The 23705-nt window shown below is 39.1% G+C and overlaps 1 protein-coding gene across 1 annotated transcript in view; it reads left to right on the plus strand.

The window, feature by feature from the left end:
* The window catches only part of ALG14 (ALG14 UDP-N-acetylglucosaminyltransferase subunit), a 134843-nt gene that overhangs the window by 10690 nt on the left and 100448 nt on the right, over positions 1-23705 (plus strand). Inside the window, exon 2 of the mRNA XM_037826583.1 lies at positions 1931-2082. Coding sequence (XP_037682511.1) covers positions 1931-2082 — 152 coding nt within the window. The remainder of the gene's footprint in view (positions 1-1930; positions 2083-23705) is intronic.

The raw sequence follows: 23705 nt of genomic DNA on the forward strand, positions 1-23705 counted from the left end.
AAAGTATGGTTCTAATTTCTGAAACTCAGACTAAATCTATCCCAATTGTATTTCAATATCTAGATCCTTCTGGAATCTAGAGAGAAACTCTTTCCTTTCTACTATTAAAAAAATATGCACTGGAAGAAAACACATGCTTAATTTGTTTGGTTATCCTATATGTTTACTGTATCACAGATGAAAGATTTTTTTTACACAATAAGGAAAGTGGCTGGGATGCTTTCTCAGTAGGGGGATTAAACAGCTTAACCAGAAAGAGGCATAGAGGAGGTAACGAATTAGATGAACAAAGAGAATGGTAGCGTGAGAAACAAGCACTATTCCTAAAAAGGAATAAACGCTCACCCAATTGTGGAGAAGAAAAGAATTTATTTATGGTCTTGCAAGAACCAGCGCCCAACCAAAATGTGGGGGTTGGTGCCCAGAACAATAGACTCAGCAGTATTTATTCTCTACCCCTAACTGCAAGTCCCTCCCCTGTTTCTCCATTGGCTGGATACTTTAGAGGTTACATTCTATTTGACAAGCCTAGCTAGCCCGTGCAAATTTGAAACATGCAGCCGGCCCAAATTGGAAACATTTGAAATACCTTTCCCAGGAAAATTTGCAACATTAGGAACCCTTGGAACAAATCTCCACCCCTGACTATAATGGTTATGCCCAGGCCTCTTTAGAGCCAGTCTGGGCTAGATTGGTAACAGGTTATGAGGCTATTTTGGGAACTTCTATTCTGAGTCTCCAGCAAGGATAGTAGATAGTGGGCGGATAAGCAGGGGAACTGACTGTGGATAGTGGGCGGATAAGCAGGGGGACTGATTATGGATTACAGTTTGTCTTTTTAACATTCTTCCAATTCCTTAACTGCCCCACCCTGCAAGGCACACCTGTCCTGTGTGAAAGCTAAACTTAAACTCATTCTCACAGTAGGGACATGAACCTGGCTAAGGCAGAGTTATTGTGAAATGGAGTTGAATAGGTATGACTGGGCTCATTTATCAGGATTGTGAATGCTTTGCTTAAATTATTTACAATTAATCTGATAAAATATTCTATTTTGTTTTATTTTTTTTGTTTCTCCGTGAAAGAAACCTCAATGAACTGGGTTGATCTTGAAATTTATGCTTTGGGAATTTAAGTATTAAAATTTTGGAAAGTGTGTGATTTCAGAAATGAAACCTTAACTTGTTTAGTTATGCTGATAAATATTTATTAAGGTCTTGGGTATACTGAGAGTTCTGCTAGGAGCTGGGGATATAGTGGTGAACAAAACTCTTTCTTAGGAAGACCCAAGCACTGCTGGTCATTGCCCATATCTTCTTTACTGTATACTCTGCACAGATACTTTCAGTGACTGGCTTCCTGTTTCTCAGCCCACTTTACTTTACCTTCACCCATCTTCTTAGTATTCACACCATTCCTTGAACATGTGTCTCAGATCTTTCCATCTCATCCCCTAATAATCTCTGCTCTGACCCAATAGCCTCCCTACCCCTGTCTGCCCAATGTCTTCACTTTTCAAGTTCTCTCTCAGCCTTTCCCAGGGATCTTCCCTACTTTTATGGCATTTATTTTTCATAACCATTTGTCTATACCCCCACATTTTAATTTTTCTTGCTGTCTTTTATCATTATTTATCTTTATATATATATATTTGTGTGTGTCTTGTGCCTCCCCTCCCTCCCAGGCTTCTTAATAATAGGAGCTGTGTCATCTTTGTACCTTCCTCAGCACCTACTGCTGGTTTTGATTTTATTTTTACAACATTTATTATCCTCTTCCCCCATATAAAAGTAGTATTTATGCAAGGGCATAGGATAATGTTTCCAAATGTTCCTTTTGTCTTTTGAGAAATACACATTTGTGTAACATGGTCAAATGCGTATGTCCATTGTAGATTTCTTAATCTTAGTCCTTCCAATATTTTTTCTAGGTGGGCATACCACTGAAATCCTGAGACTGCTTGGGAACTTGTCCAGTGCTTACTCACCAAGGCATTATATTTTTGCTGACACTGATGAAATGAGTGCCCATAAAATAGATTCTTTTGAACTAGATCGGGCTGACATATACCCAGGTACCAAGGTAAGTGATAATTTCTCTTTCTAAGAAACTTGCAAGTTGTTGTATTCCATAATCTCTGGAAATAGCAGCATGTTATTTAAGTACCCTTTACACACTAGACAGTCAAATGTTTAATACTGATAAAATATATTTCCTTTACTATCAAAAGATATGAATTTCTTAAAAATAAATCTTCAAATAAGAGACGGAGCCCTAATTTCTAATTTCTCTTTTATTCTTTTAAATAGAGGAAACAGTTCTCCAGTTAATTCCAATAGTGAAAATTGTTTTTATTTAGATTTACATATATAAAGCACCCAGTTCATGTGCTTACTAGCTTTTCATTAAAGTTTTTGTCAATGTATTGCATTTATTGACAATTTGATTTGTCTATGACTGGTTCTTATTCCACAAATCACATTTGTATATAACTTTAAAATTACTTCTTATACACCCAGTTGCTCATTTCATGTTAGCATTTAGATGCTGTTCCAGTTAGCTAATGCCAGAATGCAAAACACCAGAAATGGATTGGCTTTTATTAAAGGGGGGTTATTTGGTTACACAATTACAGTCTTAAGGCCATAAAGTGTCCAAGGTAATGCATTGACAATTGGGTATCTTCACTGGAGGATGGCCAGTGGTGTCTAGAAAACCTCTGTTAGCTGGGAAGGCACATGGCTGGCATCTTCTTGCTCCCAGGTTGCATTTCAAAATGGCGTTCTCCAAAATGTTGACATCAGCTTCCAACAGCTGTCTTCAAAATGTCCGTCTCAGCTACAGCAGTGAGCTCCTTATGTCAGGGCTTCTATAGAGCTCCAGTGAACTGATCAGTGCCCATGCTGAATGGGTGTGTCCATACCTCCATGGAAATACTGAACCAATAGGTTCCAACCTAATCCATGCTAATAAGTCTGCCCCCATAAGATTGCATTAAAGAACATGGCTTTTTCTGGGGGACATAATACATACAAACCAGCACAGATGCCCAGCATTTTAGTCCAAATTTGGGGTAAAAAAAAAAAAAAAAAATGAAACCACTTCTTTGTTAAGGAAGGAAGCTAGGGCTGTTCCTTGTGTAGATTTGTTTCCATCCATTCCTCTCTTTTGGAACTGCCCCACTACAGGACTGCAAGGAATAACACCTTTACTCCTGGTTGTTCAAGAGTGGATGTTGATGCAGCTCAGGCCAATTAAAGTCTTACTCTGGGCTTTTTGAATTTAGGGACCGTGAGAATGGAGTCAGGCTCTCCTCATTGGCAAACCATAAAATATATAGCTTGGTAGCTCCCGGCAGTCACGTTTTTCACCCCATAGATAAAGACAATGTACAGATAAAGAGATAAATGAAGTTAATACACAGGGAGAAACAGATGAGAAACCAGATGATGAATCACTGCCTTCAGTGGTTTCAGAAGCCCAGCTATATCTGTGCCAGTCTGGTCTTGGTGGTTCTTCTCTTCCTTGGAAACCAGGATCCACTTAACCTACCCCCACCTCCACCATACACACACCTTTTTAAAGTCTGTTTGAGTTGAGTTTTGGTCACTTGTAAACAGGATCCCTAACTATTACACTTTTAAGAGTATTCTTGGGAAACCCATGTCAAAGAAGATTGTTATGTGACTCTGCTTGCTCTCATTCAGCCATGGCAAAATGTATAACAGTTTTTTCCGATGTGCATAATGAGCCAAAATATGTCCTTTTCTGTTTTAGAAATCAAAACACACACTGAAATATTTCAGGAAAAAGCTATTTGACATAGAAAGTAAAATAAAATTTCTCATTTTAGAAAATATAAAAGGAGAAAATAGTAGAAACCTTTTATGGCGTGTACCAGTGTTCCAGTTTGCTAATGCTGCCATTATGCAAAATGCCAGAAATGGATTGGCTTTTATAAAGGGGGTTTATTTGGTTACAAAGTTACAATCTTAAGTCCATTAAGTGTCCAAGGCATCAACAAGGGTACCTTCACTGAAGGATGGCTGATGGCATCCGAAAACCTCTGTTAGCTGGGAAGGCACGTGGCTGGCATCTGCTTGCTCCCAGGTTGCATTTCAGAATGGCATTCTCCAAAATGTCAATGTCAGCTTCTAATGGCCATCTTCAAAATGTGTCTCCCAGCTGCAGCTAGCAGTCAGTTCCTTCTGTCTGAGCTCTTATAGGGCTCCAGTGAACTAATGAAGGCCCACTCTGAATGGGCAGGGTTACACCTCCATGGAAATTATCTAATCAGAGTCATCACCTAAAGTTGGGTGGGTCACATCTCCATGGAAACACTGAACCAATAGGTTCCAACCTAATCAACACTAATACTTCTGCCCCCACAAGATTGCATTAAAGAATATAGCTTTTTCTGGGGGACATAACATATACAAACCAGCACAACCAATAATTGGCCAGTAATTTCAATAATGCTGAGACAGATAATAGTATCTTCATTTTACAGAAGAGAAAATTGAGGCTCAGACACATAAATAACTCAGCCAAGGGCCCACTAACTATCTTGCGAAAGTTACCTGTATTTGTCTGACTCGGAAGCTTTTGTTTTGTTTGCCACACTGCCTCTTTTATGTGTTCCCCCAATTCAGAAAGCTCTAAGAAAAGAATACCTTGGAAATTCTTATCCAAGGCATCAGAGACTGAAAATGTCATTTAATCTCTTATATTACGGGGTATTTGAGAATTGGTAGAGAATTTGGAGAAAATAATTGTGATTTTTCACACATGAAGAATGCAAAAAGTGATATAAAGTAATTAGTATAAGCAAACTCATAGAGTCAGAATATAGAATATAGGTTAATAGGGGATAGGTAGGGATAGGGAATGGGAAGTTGAGGCTTAAAATATGCAGGCTTCCTATTTGGAATCATTGAAATGTTTTGGTAATAGATGATGGTGATGGTAGCACAACATTGTAAATGTAATCAACAGCACTGAAATATATACCTGAGTGTGGTTACAAGGGGGAAATGTTAAGTTGTATATATGATAACAAAATAAAAATGTTTTAAAAAGTCCATGGAACTGCACTACATAAACAGTGAACCCTAAGTTAAACCATGGACTATAGTTAATAGTACAATTATAAAAATGTGCCTTCATCAAGTGTAGCAAATCTTCCACACCAATGCAAGGTGTTAATAATAGGGTGATACATGGGAATCCTGTATTTTATGCATGATTGTTCTGTAAACCCACAACTTCTCTCATAAAGAAGAAAAAGTAATTTTCTGGTATCATAGAACATTTAAAATATATGTATAAAGGTCAGAATAGTTATAAAATTCATATTTTTCAACAAGGAAAAATATCCTTACTTTTACCCAATTATTAGGGTGTACATTCTTTTCTTCTCTCTGAAGTTGTGCCTGATTTTGAGGCTCTGGTTTTAGCATATGTTTTAAATATTTCCCACTAGATCTATTACCAAATGCATTGTTTACCTGTTGAATTATTTCATGGTTTAGTAACACATTTGGAAGATTGATATATATATTTTGGATCATGGTCGATTTGACTCACATTATTAAAGAGTCAAAGATTTTAGATTTTAAAAATGCCTTTATTTTTCTTATTATAAAAGTATCACCACATTCAGGACTAAGCATCTCTATTTGACTTCCTTCTTCCATCAATTAATTTCCTTCAGGGACAGTGTAACCATAGTTAGAAAGAAAACTCTATCCCTTTCCTGAGAGGATCTCTACTCATGGATCTAAATGAGAAGAGTTTCTGCAGAGATGCAGAAGTGAACCATTGAGGAAGGTAGCATAAACATGCCTGTTGTCCTTTCTGTTGGCCACCTGTAGCTGCCAAACTGAACTTCTTACCAGGCCTTGGTAAATGAAGGGGTCCATCTATTGGTCTCTTTCAGCACTACAATTTAGAGGAGTTACATCTGCAGCCCAGCCATCTTTTGTACCTTCCATGGAGTTCACTGGTTTGGGCAGAAGGTGTGCGGAATAAGTCAATAGTGCTTCATAAATTTGCTGGTAGAGCCCATTTCAACTAAGAGTACTGAACAATCTGGACTTGCACAGTTCAATATAGTAGCCACCATCCACATTGTATGGTTATTTCTATTTAAATTAAATTAAATTTCAGTGTCTCAATTTCAAGTGCTCAATAGCCACATGTGTCTAGTGGCTACTATAGTGGACAACACAGAATGGAACATTTTCATCATTGCAGAAAGCTCTGTTGGACAGCGCTGAGCTAGACTTTCATTTATAATTATAAGCTAAAAATGAAATGCTATCAGATGTTATGAAGAGAAAAAACAGATTCAAAGCATAAGACCCCTGCCAAATTAATTAATATAGAAACATAAAATAACTATTTTTTTCATATTCTCATTAAATCAAGAGGATCTTCCATTAATTAAACAAGAATAGTCTGTTTTACAAAAGAAACAATCTCAAAACAAGAAAGAGTTCTTGGAAATAAAAGCAAAATGATTTTCAAAATAAAAAGTCTGATTCAGTAATTATCAGATTAAATATAGTGGAAAACCTTATTAGTGTGTCAGAAATCAAGCTAAGGGAGTTCTCCCAGAACTCTGAGCAAAAAGGCAAATGATGAGTGTCACAGCCCAAGTGGGCCTTTGCTGCTGAGAGACCAAAGAAGACCCCGGGCATGGTCAGAGGCATGAACTTTTTATTCAGGGCTTACTTACAAGGAAAAATGGAAGTTGGTCATATTGCCTGGATTCAGGAGCTGCTCTGAATAGCGGTGGGTTCAGAGTTCAACATGAGGATACTCTGCCCTTTGAGAGGGCTGAACAAGCTGGTTTTAAGGGCTGAACATTCCAATGGGTATGAGTGCTTAAGGCGGGAGTGGGGGGTCTTGTGATGTAGGGAGGGATCGATTGTAATCAACAGGGAGGAGGGAGGATTATAGATTATCTTATAGATAATAGTATCTCAGGGAGTTTCAAGGAGGAGGTAGTTTCAGAAGGGAGGTAAGTTATAGATTACATTTAACACCAGAGGCCTGAGTGTTTACAAGGAGAGTAGGTCAAACCTTAACTGACCTAGGTCATGCAAGCTGTAGTCTCCAAGGCCCTTGGAGAGGGCCCTGGGCCCCGGGTTCCCACAATCCACCCCCATCATCAATTTGCATTGACCGTAGGACAGACATTGCATCCATAATCCACAACAATACAGTGAACAGCACAGTACAAGTAAACCAGTACATATCGATAGTAATCCTATTAACAAGTGGTGCCATGGCAAAGTTAAAGAATTAAACCATTTGGACAAAGGATCATCAAATAAATGTTCAATATTTTGTATATGATCTTGCATGTCATTAAGAGCTTGTGTTACATTTTGTGAGTTATCAGATACATATACACAACATTGAATATTAATTAAAGCACAGGTACTGCTTTGGGCAGTGGTTAAAATATCCAGAGCCATTCTGTTTTGTGAGACTATTTTCCTAAGTTGTGTAGTTTCATCATTAAGCAATGATATAGCTAACTTTGACTCTTTGAGCACTTGCGCGGTCTGGTTAGCTAAAGCAGCTACATGTTCTTCAGTTACTATGGCAGCACCACCTGGGGCTAAAACAGCTAGAGGATAAAACCACTAGCAATCTGTTTTATTCTATATTTAGTTTTTACCATTTCCCAATTGCTGGGTGCATGTGGTAAAGTGTCATAGAGGGTGGCAGACACATAGGGTTGCCCCCAGGTGCATCGTCCAATCCATCGTAGGGCAGGTAGGGTCAGCCATTCTGCCTGCAGGTCCAGAGCTATCCCTTAGGGGATGAATAAGCTACGTGGCTAATGTTAACATTTTGCCACTGAAAATAGCTATTCTTTTGTAGGTGGAAGGTTATGCGACAGAGTTCAGGAGGCAGCCATCCCATTTTTCTGTATCCTTCAGTATGCTTCATACAAACTGGAGCCACTTTATCTATGATTATAGCCTTGGCTGTGAGCCATCCTAAACCTTCCTGTACTGAATACCCAAATGCAGGCCGGGACTTAATAATTTGCTCCCTATGATGGTTAGGTTCATGTGTCAACTAGTCCAGGTGATGGTGTCCAGGTGTCTGGTCAAGCAAGCACTGGCCTAACCATTACTGCAAGGACATTTGTGGCTGGTTAATAAACCAGAAGGCTGCAGCTGCAATTGGCTGCAGCTGTGACTGATTACATCAACGAAGGGTATGTCTTCCACAATGAGAGAATTCAATCAGCTGGATTTAATCCAATCAGTTGAAGACTTTTAAGGGAGATAGATAGAGGACCTTCACTTCTTCAGCTAGCAAACAAAGCATTTCCTGAGGAGTTCATCGAACACCTTCATCAGAGTTGACAGTCGTTGTCTTCCCTATGGAATTTGGACTCATGCATCCCCACAGTTGTGTGAGACATTTTTATAAAATCTTACATTTACAGATATTTCTTGTTGACTCTGTTTCCCTAGAGAACCCTAACTAATATACTCCCGGACCAGGGAATATATGTAAGAATAAGATTCAGTCTTGGAGGGAAAAATATTTGGTGATGCTGAGAAAGGGAAGAAGTCTTTCCACACTTGCTGTTGGTGTCGCAAGTCAGCTGGTTGGGAGGAGCAATGGTCCACAGGAGGCCGGTGGCACCAGATGAAGGCAACTCAGTGCATACTCAGCACTGAGACCTGTTACGTGTGGAGGTTACTGCAGATGCACACTGTAGAAATGTGTTTCCTACAGTGCTATGGGTGAAAAGAAAGATGTTTATGGAGTACAATAAGAGGCAAATCTTGGTGGTCTAACAACATACAAGCTACATTTCCAAGAGTAGAAAACAGTGTCCTGGGTGAGGGGGCATTATGAGGGGCCTTAAGTCCCATATCTTTTCCCCTTGGGGTTGCATCCATGGTTAACCTAGTCATAGTAAGAGTCCATAATGTCATATATATAGTACCTTGAGGTATAGGGGGTCCCGGGTTAACAATGTATATAACCTTTGGCATTTTTAAAATAAATTGTTGTCTAATATTTAGGTTTTGGGCGATCCCAACTCCCATGGGCTTAGGAAACCCAGCCATTGAGGCTGCATTGGTCAGAAGCAGGGCTAATCAACATTATTTTCCCCAATTTCTAGTGCTTGTGGCACAGGCAAGAGTAAATTGTTATCGTTACCTCACTGTGGTTTTAAGGTCTCTGGTCCCCTTACCTGAATTTGCAAAGCTTGCATGGACCCAGCGGTTACCATCGCGACTGGAAGAGGGGCAGCCACCCTAGGCCTGGAGTTGGTACTGATTAGTGTTGAGTACAGTCGTTGAGTCCACTGCTGCAGGGAATTTTTATCATCCTTCAAGTGTTCTTTTAAAAGGCCGTTCATTCTTTCAATCAACCCTGCCACAGTGGGGTTGAGGGCAGGTGGAATGTCCAGAGGACATCATGCTCAGCAGCCCAGGCTTGGGTTAGCTGCCCAGTAAACAGAGTCCCTCTATCACTGTCCACATGCATGGAGACCCCAAAGAATGCCCTCAGTTTTTCTACGCTGCATATTGTAGCCTGTTGCTTGGCCTTCCCCACTGGAAAGGCCAGCAGCAGTCCTGTAGCTGTATCTACCGCGGTGAAGGCATATTTTGCCCCTTCAGACAGAGGGAGGGGCCAATATAGTCTACTTGTCACCCGGTGACAGGGATCTGGTCTTGGCCAATGTGCCCAACTCAGTGAGGAAGCATTCTGGGCCATCACAGTGAGCAGGAGGGGCAAGCATCCACTACTTCTTTTAATTGGTGTCTGGTAGTTGAAACAGCTGTGCCAGCCTTCACAGGGTCTGATATCCTTGGTGCCCTGTTTTCCAATGCAGCTACTCAACAGCTTCATGCGTTGCTGGTGCTAGGCTGCGGATTTTTGCTAGGGTGTCAGCTTCTGTGTTACCTGGTAATGAATTGGTGTTATGGGAAAGACGTGAAAAATGGTTACCTTGCGTTTGTGGCAGGCAGTCCAGATGTCTTCCCACATTTCATTTCCCCACAGGGGATGGCCGACAACTATCCATTGTTCTTGCTTCCAAGTGGCCATCCATACAGTTAAGCCCCAGTACATGGCCCAGTTGTCTGTACAAACAAAGTGCCCCCTGGTTCAGTGACCATCCCTACAACCTGCAGCTCAGTCCACTGGCTGATTTGTAAGGTTCCAGTATCCCACCAGATGGTGTCAGTACTGGGCTGGACAACCATGGCCATCCAGGTAGCAGGTTACCCATGTGCCAATCCATCAGTATACCATGCAGATTCAGGTATGCTTCCTTGTCTGTCAATGATCCTCAGGAGGATCAACAGGAAGCGAGGCATGCTGCTCTTCCACATAGGAGACTGGTCCTAAAATTTCATGCATTTCTGCACTCAAAGTGCTGTTATTAAAAATGCTGCACTGTGGGAGGTAGGCTTTCCATTTTGTCAGCATGCTCACCTGAACACTCCCCGAATGGGGCTTGTTTATAGTGTCCTGTATCCATCCTGTATAGGTATGGCTGTCTGCAAGGTCACTGGGCACTTTTGAGTTAGCCCTTCAACTTGTAATAGAGCTGTCCACAATTGCTTTTCCAAAGGGCTATATGTGTGTTCTGTGCCCTTCCATATTTGGGACCAGAATCCAATAGGGACCTGTTTAGCCTGTTGCCTTTGCCACAAACCCCACCGGAAGCCAATATCAGCACTGGCCATGTCCAATTCACAGGATATAACAGGGTTCACCCTCCTGTTGCATGCTTAGACCTTTCAAAGTCAGCTTGTTGGGGGACATCCCATTCCCATGTTTTTCCCTTTTGAACTAACAAGTACAAAGGTTTTAGAATTTGCGCCAAGTGGGGTATAAAGGTCTCCAATAGCCCAACATAACAAGGAAAGCCATTAATTGCTTGGGGGTGCATAGGAGTAGGATAATTTTGCACTTTATCAATAATGGCAGAAGGAATAGTTTTAGTCTTACCTGACCAGATAACACCCCAAAATTTGACTGACTGTCCAGGCCCTTGTAATTTGCTTCGATTTATCACCCATCCCCAGCTTTCAAGGTGGGTCACCACTGTGCTAGCAGTGATTTCTAGTTCTGGAAGAGAATTACTGGTTAGCATGGTATCAACATAGTGAAACATAGTGACATTCTTAGGGGGTGTCCATTTCTTCAAATCTTATGCTACCAGTCTGTGGCAGATGGTGGGACTGTGGAGATACCCTTGTGGCAACACAGTGAAAGTCCACTGTTGTCCTCCCCACGTGAAGGCGAATGCAGATTGGCTGGAAGGATTTAAAGAAATGCTGAAAAAGGCATTAGCAAGATCTAACGCAAAAGGATACAGGCCTAATTGTGTACTGATGTCTTGCAGCAGGGTAGCAATGTTTGGTACTGCAGCAAACAAAGGGGTCGTTACTTTATTTAGTTCTTTATATTCAGTAGTCAACCTCCAGGTCCCATCGGGTTTTTTTTTTTTTTTACCAGCTGTGCCAGTTTGAATGTATTGTGTCCCCCAAAACGCCATTATCTTTGAGGCAATCTTGTGTGGGCAGACATATTAGTGTTGATTAGATTGTAATTCTTTGAGTGTTTCCATGGAGATGTGACCCACCCAGCTGTAGGTGATAACTCTGATTGGATGATTTCCATGGAGGTGTGGCCTCACCCATTCAGCATGGGCCTTGATTAGTTTACTAGAGCACTGTATAAGCTCAGACAGGAGTGAGCTTGCTAAAGCCAAGAGGGACACTTTGAAGAACGCACAGGAGCTGAGAGAGAAGCTGCAGCTTACAGAGACATTTTAGAGATAGCCTTTGAGAGCAGACTTTTGCTCCAAAGAAGCTAAGAGAGGACAAATGCCCCAGAGCAACTGAGAGTGACATTTTTGGGGAGCTGCAGCCTACAGAGGAATGTCCTGGGAGAAAGCCATTTTGAATCCAGAACTCCGGAGCAGAAGACAGCCATGTGCCTTCTCAGCTAACAGAGGTTTTCTGGACACCATTGGTCATTTTCCAGTGGAGTTACCTGATTGTTGATGCATTACCTTGGACACTTTATGGCCTTATGACTGTAACTGTGTAACCAAATAACCCTCCCTTTTATAAAAGCCAATCCATTTCTGGTGTTTTGCATTCTGCCAACATTAGCAAACTGGAACAGATTTAGCAAACTGGAACACCAGCCAAATAGGGCCATTGAAAGGACTATGAGTGAGGACAATGATACCCATTCTTTCTAGCTCCTTTATAGTGGCAGTGATCTCCTGATGGCCTCTAGGCAGCTTATACTGGTGCATTGCTACTGTGCGCCTTGGAGGAGGCACCTTCACTGGCAACCATTTAGCATGGTCCCTGAGAACAGCTTTGACTACTCAACACTGGAGGTGAAACTCCCCTATGGTAGTTTGCAAGGTAATATTCTGCAAAATATCAGTTCCTGGTATACACTCCAGAATAGGGGATATATACACTATATAAGTTTGAGGGGGCAGTCGGCCAATTTGCATTACTACCTGCCTCTATGTTGCTTTAATTCCTTGGCCCCCATAACTGACAGTGGTTAATGTGGGGCCTCCAGTTCGTGGTCTTTTTCCATATATTGGGGTACATTCAGCTCCAGTGTCCACTAGAGCCAAAACTCTATGCTCATTGGTTGGGTACCAGAAAATGGTTGTGTGGCCTCCAATCCCCAGTGTCCCTATGAATTGTTCTCACTTGGGGATCTTGGCCCCACCCCTAATCTAGGGGAAAGGGAGCCTCCCAGGCCTCTTCAGCTGGAGGAACAGAAGGCTCCTTAGGAGCCATGGGCTGGGGATCATGAATTTTGTAGCTAGAAATAGTATCCTTTTCCAGAGTTCTAACCTCTGGCGTAGTAAACCTTTGCTCCTTAAGTAACCTACTCCATAGCTTAATTAACACTGCATTTGGCTGCCCGTCTATTTCTTCTGTTTTTGTCCTGACAGCCACCAAGTCTGCCCACATTTGTCTAAGCGAAACCCAGTTTGGGCCATCCAGCTTTGTATCACCTCAGGCTGTTTCTCCTAGTCGGGCAATTACCTGGGCCACTTCAGACAAAGGCCTTCCTATTAAGGGATTGAGAGTTGGCATTAATGTTCCATACCATTGGTTAGGAACAGTTTTCAGAATTATCCCACACAGCCCCGCAGTGAAGGGTACATTATCTGGCCCAGTGGCACCTGGCACATTTATCGAGTGCTTCATTCCCAGCTCTCGTAGCACATCTTGGAGCTCATCTATAGTGCTCCACTGAGAGGGCGGGTGGCGTAGTTCCCCTTCATTAGGCCAGACTTCTTTACATTGACGTATAAGCCAATCAGGTCAAGGACGTGTTTCCTTGCTAGAGGCTAGTGCATACATGTGCTGGCGTAGAAAGGGGTGGGTAGTGACTGAGGATAGTTTACTCACCTCGTGCCCAGAGAGCAAGGTTCCATCAGCACTATCGTCCCACAGCCGCAGCAGCCAATTTGCTAAGGGTTCCCTAGGTTTTTGTTTATATTGGTTCCCAATATCTCTTAATTCAGCTGCGGAAAGGTCCTGAGTTGTAATGAGCACCTTTTGCTCAGTAGGTGCAGTAGGAACCTCCTTAACAGCACCTTCCCTCTCTCTGCCTGCCTCACCGGGGATTGATTTGACTTTGCATTGGACCAGAGGATGAACAAGCTTGCAGTCCTCCTTTTGGTCCCACTCTGATGTGGGTCTTCCCCATCTGAGGAAGTATCCACCGAATCCCATATTTGAGGATTCCAGTTAGGGGAGGTTAAAATGCACCTGACTTGGGCCTTATGCAGTTTCTGCCCTTTCACTCTAGCTAGCATAGCGACAGGCTCAAGTTTCTAGGTCTCTGTCTACTCACTTTAATCTTTCATTTAAAGCATCCTTTAATTATACTTGGGTCAACCTCATATCTCTAACTTCAGTTCCTCTTCCAAATGGCACACTGCCGCTTTAGCTGTTAAAGCTTCCTCCATGGCTGCACGCACAGCCTCTAACAGTGGCCAGCCAATTGGGGCAGCAGTCTGACGACACTTTTTCCTTTTCTTTTTCTGAAGTCCCAATAATGGCTATTAGTCTGGCCAGGGAGGTGCCTGTACCTCCATACTCTCTTGGTGGGCCTCATTCATTTAGGAGGGTAGCCACCCCTCACCACATAGATGTCTCGGGCCACCCCATTATGCCACCCGGGGACTTCCCTTTTCCCTTCCCCAAGTTCATGTCATCAATGCCTGGGATTTCTTTAGTCTCCGGGCTGGCGGCTTGCCAATTGTCACAGCCCAAGTGGGCCTTTTCTGCTGAGAGACCAAAGAAGATGCCAGGCGTGTTCAGAGGGATAAACTTTTTATTCAGGGCTTGCTTACAACGAAAAATGGAAGTTGGTCACATTGCCTGGATTCAGGAGATACTCTCAATGGATTCAGGAGCTGCTCTGAATGGCGGCGGGTTCAGAGCTCAACGTGAGGATTCTCCGCTCTTTGGGGGTGGCAGTGCTGAACAAGCTGGTTATAAGGGCTCAACATTCCAATGGGTATGAGAGCATAAGGCGGGAGCAGGGGATCTTGTGACGTAGGGAGGGATCGATTGTAATCAACAGGGAGGAGGGAGGATTATAGATTATCTTATAGATAATAGTATCTTGGGGAGTTTCAGGGAGGAGGTAGTTTCAGAAGGGAGATAAGTTATAGATTACATTTAGCACTGGAGGCCTGAGTTTACAAGGAGAGTAGGTCAAACCTTAATTGACCTAGGTCACGCAAGCTGCTGTGTGCAGTCTTCCAGGCCCTTGGGGAAGGCCCTGGGCCTGGGGTTCCCACAATGAGGGAAAAGAATTGTGAAGTACCGGATTGAGAGAAACAGATATAAAAGAAAAAAATAGAAGAAAATGGTCTTAAACTGAAGAAAAATCATAAGTTTGCTGAGTTTCAGGAATAATTAATGAGAAAAGTGACATCTGGACATGATATGGTAATATTTCAGAATTCTAAGAAAAGAGAAATTGGCATCAGATCTCTCATGTGGAATTCTAACAGCTGGAAGAGAACAAAATAGCATTTCCAGATTTCTGAAGGGAAAAGATTGTGGCATTAGAATTGTGCACCCAGCCAAACTATTGTTGGGATATATTGTCACAACAAACCTATTTGCAAATATGGAAAGACTGGAAATATATAACCTAGTAAACCTTTCTAGAAAAAAATACTAAAGGAAATACTCAAGCCAAGTAGAAGATGAATAAATTCAAAAGGGGACATATTATACAAGAAACAGTGGTGATTTTAGACTGCATAATTGTTGATAATGTCATCATGAGGTTTAATTAAATAAAGGATACTTGAGATAGAAGGACAAGGAAAAATTTTGATCTATTCTAGATTCTTTCAGTAAAATCTGGAAGGGGTCAATTAAAAGCGCTCTATAATTCTCATTTTGTTATGGATTAGCTTGGGAGGCAAATCATAGATATTTATTTTGTTTTATCTTTATGTTTTTATTATGAAATATTTCATATAAACAAAAGAATATAGTATATTTTTAAGGTTAAAAAATGCGCTGGAACCTGTAATTCAGCTTAAGAAAATAGATCATCAGTACCTTTGAAGTCTCTTGTAGGCTTCACCCAATCATATCCCTTTCCCTCTGGGACAAGAGTAATCATTCTTCTTAATCTTATGTTTATCATTCTTTTGTCTTTTTATTCCCTTGCTATTGTACAGTGCAAATATACTTAAGCAATATAGTAAAAGTTTGTGGTTTCTTAACTTAAATTGTATCTTACCATATGTATTCTTCTATTAGTTGCTGTTTTTACTCAATTATTGTTTTAGGGATTCATCTGAGTTCATACACTAGCTTTAATTTATTTTTTTCCCCATGAATGTGCCACAATTTATAATTAGTCCCTGATAATGTACACTTGGGCTGTAATGGGGATTGATTCATTTACTCCAAAAAAGATATATTCAAGACTTAATCTGTGTTCCTGTGGGTGTGAGCTCATTTGCAAATAGTATCTTTGAATATGTAAAGGAGATCTCTGAAGATCCTATTTTGGTGTGGCCAAACTGAATCAGGATGGGCCTTAATCTGTGTGAATGGAGGATTTATAAAGAGAGGAATTTCAGAAGACTGAGCAGAGAAATAAAAGCCAGAAATTAGAAGAAGTCAGAGAAAGACACAGGAAGAGGCCAAGAGCATTGACATGTAATGGAGACAGAGTTGCAAGGCAAGGAACCCCAAGGATTGTAGCAAACCAGCACCAAAACACTACAGGCTCAGGAGAAAGCAAGTCCTGCACTTATTGAATAGTCCTTTTCCCACTGATCTTCACTGCCATCTCGTATATATCACATTTCCATGTATGCTTGGGTCTGTTTCTGACCTCACTTTTATGTTGGGCTTCTAGCCTTCAAAACCGCAAGACAATAAATCCCTGTTGTTTAATCCAACCCATTGAGTAGTATCTGTCATAGCATCTCTGGCAAACTAAGATAAGTCATTTCAAGGATCTTGCTATGAAAACAGTGCTGTTTATTACATTCTTATAGGTGTCTCCAGGTATAAATGTGGAAGAGTTTCTCAGGGTATATATTTGGGAATGGAATAGTTGGATCATTGGGCATGTACATCTTTAACTTTTGAAGATAATGCCTATTTTCCCCTCAAAATGATCTACAAACTTATATTGTCACCAACATGGGATGAAAGTCCCAGTTGCTCTGTCTTCATGTCAACACTCCATAATGTCTAATTTTTTTTCCTAATCTGGATCAGTATAAAAATTATCTCATTAATCATACACACACACACACACACACACACACACACATACACACACATAAAGCAAAATGTGGCACTGTAGGGATAACACACACACACAAATATATATAACTACACATATTTTCTCCCTGCTTATCTGTTCACTTATTTTATGATAAACAAGACATTTTCAATTTTATTTATCTCTTAGTGCCCCAAGATCATAAAATTATACTCCTATGTTATTTTCTAGAAGTTTTAAGGTTTTACCTTTCACATTTGTCTTTAATCCATCTGGAATTGATTTTTCCATATAATGTTTAAAAAGGATCTAATTTCCATCTGGAAAAACAGCTGTCCCAGCACCATTTATTGAAGAGTCCTTTTCCCACTGATCAGCAGTGCCATCTCATATATATCAAATTTCCACGAATGCGTAGGTCTGTTTCTGAGCTTGCTATTGTTAACTGGTCTGTTTGTCTATCCCTGGGCCAAATCTCAACTCCCTTAGTCTCATTCATCATGAGTAGCTTAATTGTTCTTTCTTTTCCACGTAAGTTTAGAATTTACTTTGACAAGTTCACAAAGATCCCTGTTGGTATTTTGATTAAAATTGAATCTATGCAAATGAAATAAAGTTTCAGTGGCTGAGAGATTCCAAATGGAGCCGAGAGGTCACTCTGGTGGGCATTCTTATGCACTATATGGGTAACCCTTTTTAGGATTTAATGCATTGGAATAGCTAGAAGTAAATACCTGAAACTATCAAACTGCAACCCAGTAGCCTTGACCCTTGAAGATGATTGTATAGCAGTATAGCTTATAAGGGGTGACAGTGTGATTGTGAAAGCCTTGTGGATCACACTGCCTTTATCCAGTGTGCGGATGGATGAGTAGAAAAATGGGGACAAAAAAATAAATGAAAAATAGGGTGGAGGAGGTGATTTGGGTGTTCTTTTTTACTTTTTTTATTCTTATTTTCACTTTTTCTGGTACAAGGAAAATGTTCAAAAAATAGATTAGGGTAATGATTGCACAACTATATGATGGCACTGTGAACAATTGATTGTACACTTTGGATGATTGTATGGTATGTGAATATATCTCAAAAAATTGAATTAAAAAAGTAAAATAAAATAAAAATAATTGAATCTATACATCAGATTGAGGAGAATTTACATCTTTATGGTGATGTCTTCCTATCTAGTAACATAGTCTCTCTCTCTCTCCCTCCATTATTTACATCTCCTTTAATACTTCTCAATAACATTTTTAAATTCTTTTCATAAGAAGACTCTTCATAAGAGTCTTGCACATCTTTTATTGTGTTTATTTCTAGGTACCTTGTATTTTTTTTAACTATCACAAGTGATACATCTTTTAATGACATTTCCTGTGTTGCAGTGTGTAGAAATGCAACTGATTTTTATATAGTAATTTTATAAATCACCCTGCTACATTCTTATTAATTCTAATAATGTTTGTAGATTTTTTTGTTATCTATGAAGAGAATCATATAATCTGTAAATAGTAAGGATTCCTAATCCTTATACCTTTTATTTCTTTTTTCTCATTTTATTTTGTTAGTAGAACCTCCAGAATAGAAGTGTAGTGCTCACTCTTGTATTCTTCCTGATTTAAAAAATAAGCCAAGGATTTGTTTTAAATCATATTTTGTTGTTGATTGTCAAATGTGTTCTCTGCATCTGAGATGACCATAGTTTTTTTAAATTTTTATCTGTTGATGTGGGCAATTACATGTTCATATGGACAGCTATCTAGTATGAACTATTCTTGAATTCCTGGAATAAACCCAATTTGTTCATGGAGTATTAACAGTTTTTATACATTTCTGAATTTGTTTTGCAAACATACTGTTTAAGAATTTTCCATCTACATTCATAAGTGAGATTGCCCTGTATGTTTCTTTTCTCATACTGTTCTTTGGTTTTGGTAGCAAAGGTACAGTATTCTCATCAGGTGATTTGGGGAAAGTTCCCAATTTTTTATTAGTACAAGAATGGAATTAATTTTTCTTTAAGACTTTGTAGAACTTGTCTCTTAATCTTCCTGGCCTGTGATTACATGATTCTTCAGACTTTCTGTTTCTTCTTTAATCAGTGTTAGTAAGTAATATTTTTCTAGAACTATTCCATTTTATTTAAGTTTGCAAATGAATTGACATAAATATTTCATCATCTCTTATTATTTTTCAATCTTTGCTGTAGCTGTAGCTTGTCCCCTTTGTTATTCACAATACTGCCTACTAGAAGCCAGAGATCTTCCCATTTAACTCTTTTCCATGTTTAGCTTTTGGATTTCTCTGTTGTCTTATTTTCTATTTCTTTAATTTCTCCTTTTATTTTTATATAATCTTCCTCCTTCTACTGTATGTGTTTACTCTGGTATTCTTTTTCTGATTTCTTAATTTTTATCTTTAGCCCATTCACTTTCAGCCTTTCTTATTTTTGAAGTATTTATGACTTTAAACTGCTCTTTAGGTAACATTTTAGCTGCAGCTCATAAATTTTGATATGTAATATTTTCATATCAGTCATTTCTAAGTGTTTTAAAGTTTCCTTATGATTTCTTCTTTGACCCAATAATTATTTCTAAGTGTTTTTTAAATTTCCAAACATAATTATCTTTTTGTTGATTGATTTATTATTTTATTCTATTGTGGTCAGGAAATGGGCCTATATGAGATCTATTTTTTTTTTAAATGTTGAAATTTTACTACTGGCTTGAAATTTACTTTATGGTCTAGCACATGGTCAATTGTTCCATGTTTCCTTGAGAAAAATGTGTATTCTTTAATTATTGGGTCCATTAAATATGACCATTAAATCAAAGTTATTAATTGTGTTATTCAAGTCTGTGACCTTGCTAAAATTTTTATTTACTTGACTTATTTATTACTGAAAGAGTTATGTTAAAATTTCCCTCTGTGATGGTAGGTTTCATTTCTTCTTGTAGTTATGTCAGTATTTGCTTTGTGTGTTTGGGGACTATTTTATTACATGCATTTTAAGTTTAGAATTGTATCTTACTGGTCAATTGAACTTTTTTTCATTACAGTATTTAGCAGCCCATTTTATCTTTGAAGCACTCTTTCCTTAAAGTATTTTTTCTGCTATTTATGTGGTTACTCTAACTTTCTGTTCTTATACTCACTACATTTGTATGCTTTTATGTTTTAGACCTATCTTCTGTAAGTAGCATATTGCTGGATTTTTATAAAAAGTCCAAACTAACATTGTGGGCAGAGAATGCATTCTTTGTAAGAGAAATTTCTTGGTGTTTGTTGAGGCTTGCTTTGTGGCCTAGGATATGGTCGGTTTTGGGAAATCTTTATGTTCTTGAAAAGCTAGTTCATTTCCTATTGTTTGGTGCAAAATTATTTATACATTTTTATATATTAAAAAATAATGGTTTTTTTTGTTGTTCAAGTCTTCTATATCCTCATTAAGTTTTTGACTGCATGATCTATTCGTTGCTGAGAGAGGTATATAAAAATTGTAATTGCGAATTAGTCATTTTTTTCTTGGTATATGTCAGTTTTTCTGGTATATATTTTTGTATTTTAATTCAAATTTTATTCTTCATAGTGAATTATTTTTATCCCTAAAATCCCTAGCCGTAAAATCTGTTTTATCTGATGTTAATATAGCAACATCAGCTTTCTTTTGGTTAGTGTTTACGTGGTCTAACTTTTTCCATCTGTTTATTTTTACTTTTTTATATGTCCTTATGTTTTAGGTGTATCTTTTGTAAATGATGTATAACTGAATTTTAAAAATACAAACCTGAGAATTGTCTTTTAATTGGAATATTTGATATATTTATATTTATTGTGATTACTGATTTATTAGGCTTAGTTCTACTATCTTATTTTCTTTTTTCATCCTATCTTTTCTTTGAATCTTTTTTTCCCTGACTTTTTTGTCTTTTATTTAGGATGGTTGAGCTTTCTTTATCTTTCCCTTTTCCCTTCTCCTAGAATGGAAAATGTACATTCTGTTCTCAGATTTGTTATCTAGATAGCTGACAGAGTCAAAAATTTAAATATCTCCATCCTCCCAAAAAACAAAACTTTTAGAATGCTTTAACTGTAATCACCCTTTCCCATCTTAAATATTATTGTTTAGTATTTTGTTTCCATTTTGTTTTCATGTCACTTAAATTAGTTATTATTGTTGTTTTACACAGTCAATGCTTATTTATATTTATATTTTATTTATATTTATATTTATATTTATATAGTGTTTTCTTTGCTTACTATTGCTCCTCATTTCCTACTTTTTCCTTTTGAGTTTAATGTCTTTCCTCCGGAAGTGTGTCTTTTATTAGTTCTTTCAAGTAGGATCTGTAAGTGATTAAATATTTTCATGTTTTTTGTTTGCTTGCCTGAAATGTATCTTGCTCTTACCCCTACTTTGAGTGCATTCTGCTGGTATTTTTTTCTTAATAACTTTGAAGTCAGCATTAATTAATTGATTTAACAAATATTTATTGAATACCTACTGGGTACTAGGGATACAGTAGTGAATAAAACATACAAAAAACTCTTGCCCTCATGGTGCTGCATCCTAATGGGGGAATACTGACAATAAATTAATTCAGTAAAATATATAATGTGTTAGTGATGAATGCTAAGAAGATTAAGGCAGGTAAGGGGAATAGGAGGTATTGGGAGTAGGAAGGAAGGTGCACTTTTAAGTAGGGTGGCCAGGAAAAATGACATTTGAACAAAACCTGAGGGAGGTAAGGTATAAAGCCCGTTTAGGGAAAGAGAATTCTTGACAGAGGAAACAGTAACTGCAATGACAGCCGTGAGTCTAGCTTATGCCTGGCATGCTTGAGAAATAGCAAGGAAGTCTATGGCCAAAGCAAAGTAGGCAAGGGAGAGCTGAGTAGGAAATGAAGTCATGGAGGTAAGGAGAGGTAGGGCATTGAGGGCAGATATTTTAAGGCTCTGTAGTCCGTTTTTAGACTTAGCTTTTTCTCTTGAGTGAAATGAAGAACCTGGAAAGCTTTTGGGTTGAGGAGTTATGTGAACTGATTTAAATTTTAATAGAATCTCTTAGGCTGCGGAATAAACTAAAGTGGGCAAAGACAGAAGCAGGGAAAGGAGTTTGTAGGCTATCACAATAATTCAAATGAGAGATCAGTGTGCTTGGCCCAGGATGGCAGCAGGGGATGTGACAGGAAGTGTTTGGATTTGAGATATATTTTGAAGGGTTTGCTGGCAGACAGGATGTGTGGCAAGAGAGTAAAAAGAGGAGTGGAGGATGACACCTAGGTTTTTGGCCTGAACCACTGGTAGAATGGAGTTGTCATTTTCTCTGATGGGGAACATTACAGGAAGGAGGAGAACTAAGTGTGGGAGGTTTGTAAACATACAAGTGAAGATGTTGAGTGTGCAGTCAGATCTGTGAGTCTGTAGTTCATGAGGGAGGTTTGCTCTGGAAATATAAATTTTGGAGTCATCTGTGTTTAGATGGTGGTACTTAAAACAAGAAACTGGGTGAGTGCATCCAGGAATTGAGTGTAGTTAGAAAATAGAAGAGGTTTTAAGAATTGAGCCCCAGGGTACTCTGACTTTCAGAGTCAGGATAGCTATTACAGTTGCTGAGAAATAGCTATCAGTCTATTTATTGTTCCTTTCTAGGCCTCTCTTTCTAAACTTGCAGGCAAACTGAAATCCAGCCCTTAGGTTTCTGTCATAATTAAGTCTTCATCTCCAAACCTCAGTGGCACAGGCTGTTTCCTCCCTTTTCATTCTCTTCTTGTTTCTGGCAAGTGGAGATATTCCTTTCCTTCTTCCAAATTATTATTATTAAAGTAATAATTTGTTATATTTCTTACAGTATTACAATCTGTTTTGACAGTGTTGAATTTTACCTGAACCCTGTGTTCCTGGAAATGGTCAAGAAATCCCCCTACCCCACCCATTGTGTTCCTGATCAAAATGTCCTTAACCATCTCCTTAGCTTCACTAAACTTTAGACAGGTTTCTCCTTGTCTCTAGGCCCCTACCCTCCCTTACCTTGGCCCTTACAGAATTCAGATAGAATATGTCAACTCAGGAGATAACATCATGTAATGAACACACCCCATTGCTTGACCTCCCCCTCCAGTCCTCTTTCATTAGCTGCTCATCCCAATCCTTAAAAATTCTCCTGCCCTCTGCTTTAGTGGAGTGGATCCCCCACCCCCACCCCCTGTTGTGATAGCCTTCTGCACATGATCTCGCTCACACACACACACACACACACACAAACACACACAATGGCCTCCTGATTTCTTTCTTTTCTATTGCATACAGCTTTGAATAAAGTCATCCTTGCCTGTTTATTAGCATCTGGTGTGATTTTTCTTTGACAGTTTGTAGAGGAGAGGGTATTCAGTTTAGTTTATATCCCAATCTTGCCAGAGTCAAAGTCATTCATTTTCTGATTAAAATCAGAATTTTAATGTGTCCTGTGTGTGTGTGCATATTTGTCCTCCCTCTCCAATTTCACTCACTATTTTTTTTCTGATGTGATTATATCTAACTGCAGTTCCCTAGCTATAGATAATACTCCTGTGGTTATAGGCTGTACACTATCTCTTTATAATTTAATTTTTTCTGGCATTTAAAGTGAACCAGAAAATCTGTACCATTTGAAAACACTAACAGTAGCTGTGCTTTATGCTTGAGCAGGGTGTTTCATCCGTATCACTTAGAGCATTTTAGAAATAAAAGTGCATCGATCCACACTTTGCTCTGATGAGAAGCCAAAATGCACACTTTCAACACAAGCCTCCTCTCCCCAAAACATAAAGGAAGACCTTCCCAGAAACTATACGGTACAAAGTATAAGTTATTGATCACTTAGAGTTACCCAAGTAGCATAGGAATTT

The sequence above is a fragment of the Choloepus didactylus genome, chromosome 2 (genome assembly GCF_015220235.1).
Source record: "Choloepus didactylus isolate mChoDid1 chromosome 2, mChoDid1.pri, whole genome shotgun sequence".
Taxonomy (NCBI): domain Eukaryota; kingdom Metazoa; phylum Chordata; class Mammalia; order Pilosa; family Megalonychidae; genus Choloepus; species Choloepus didactylus.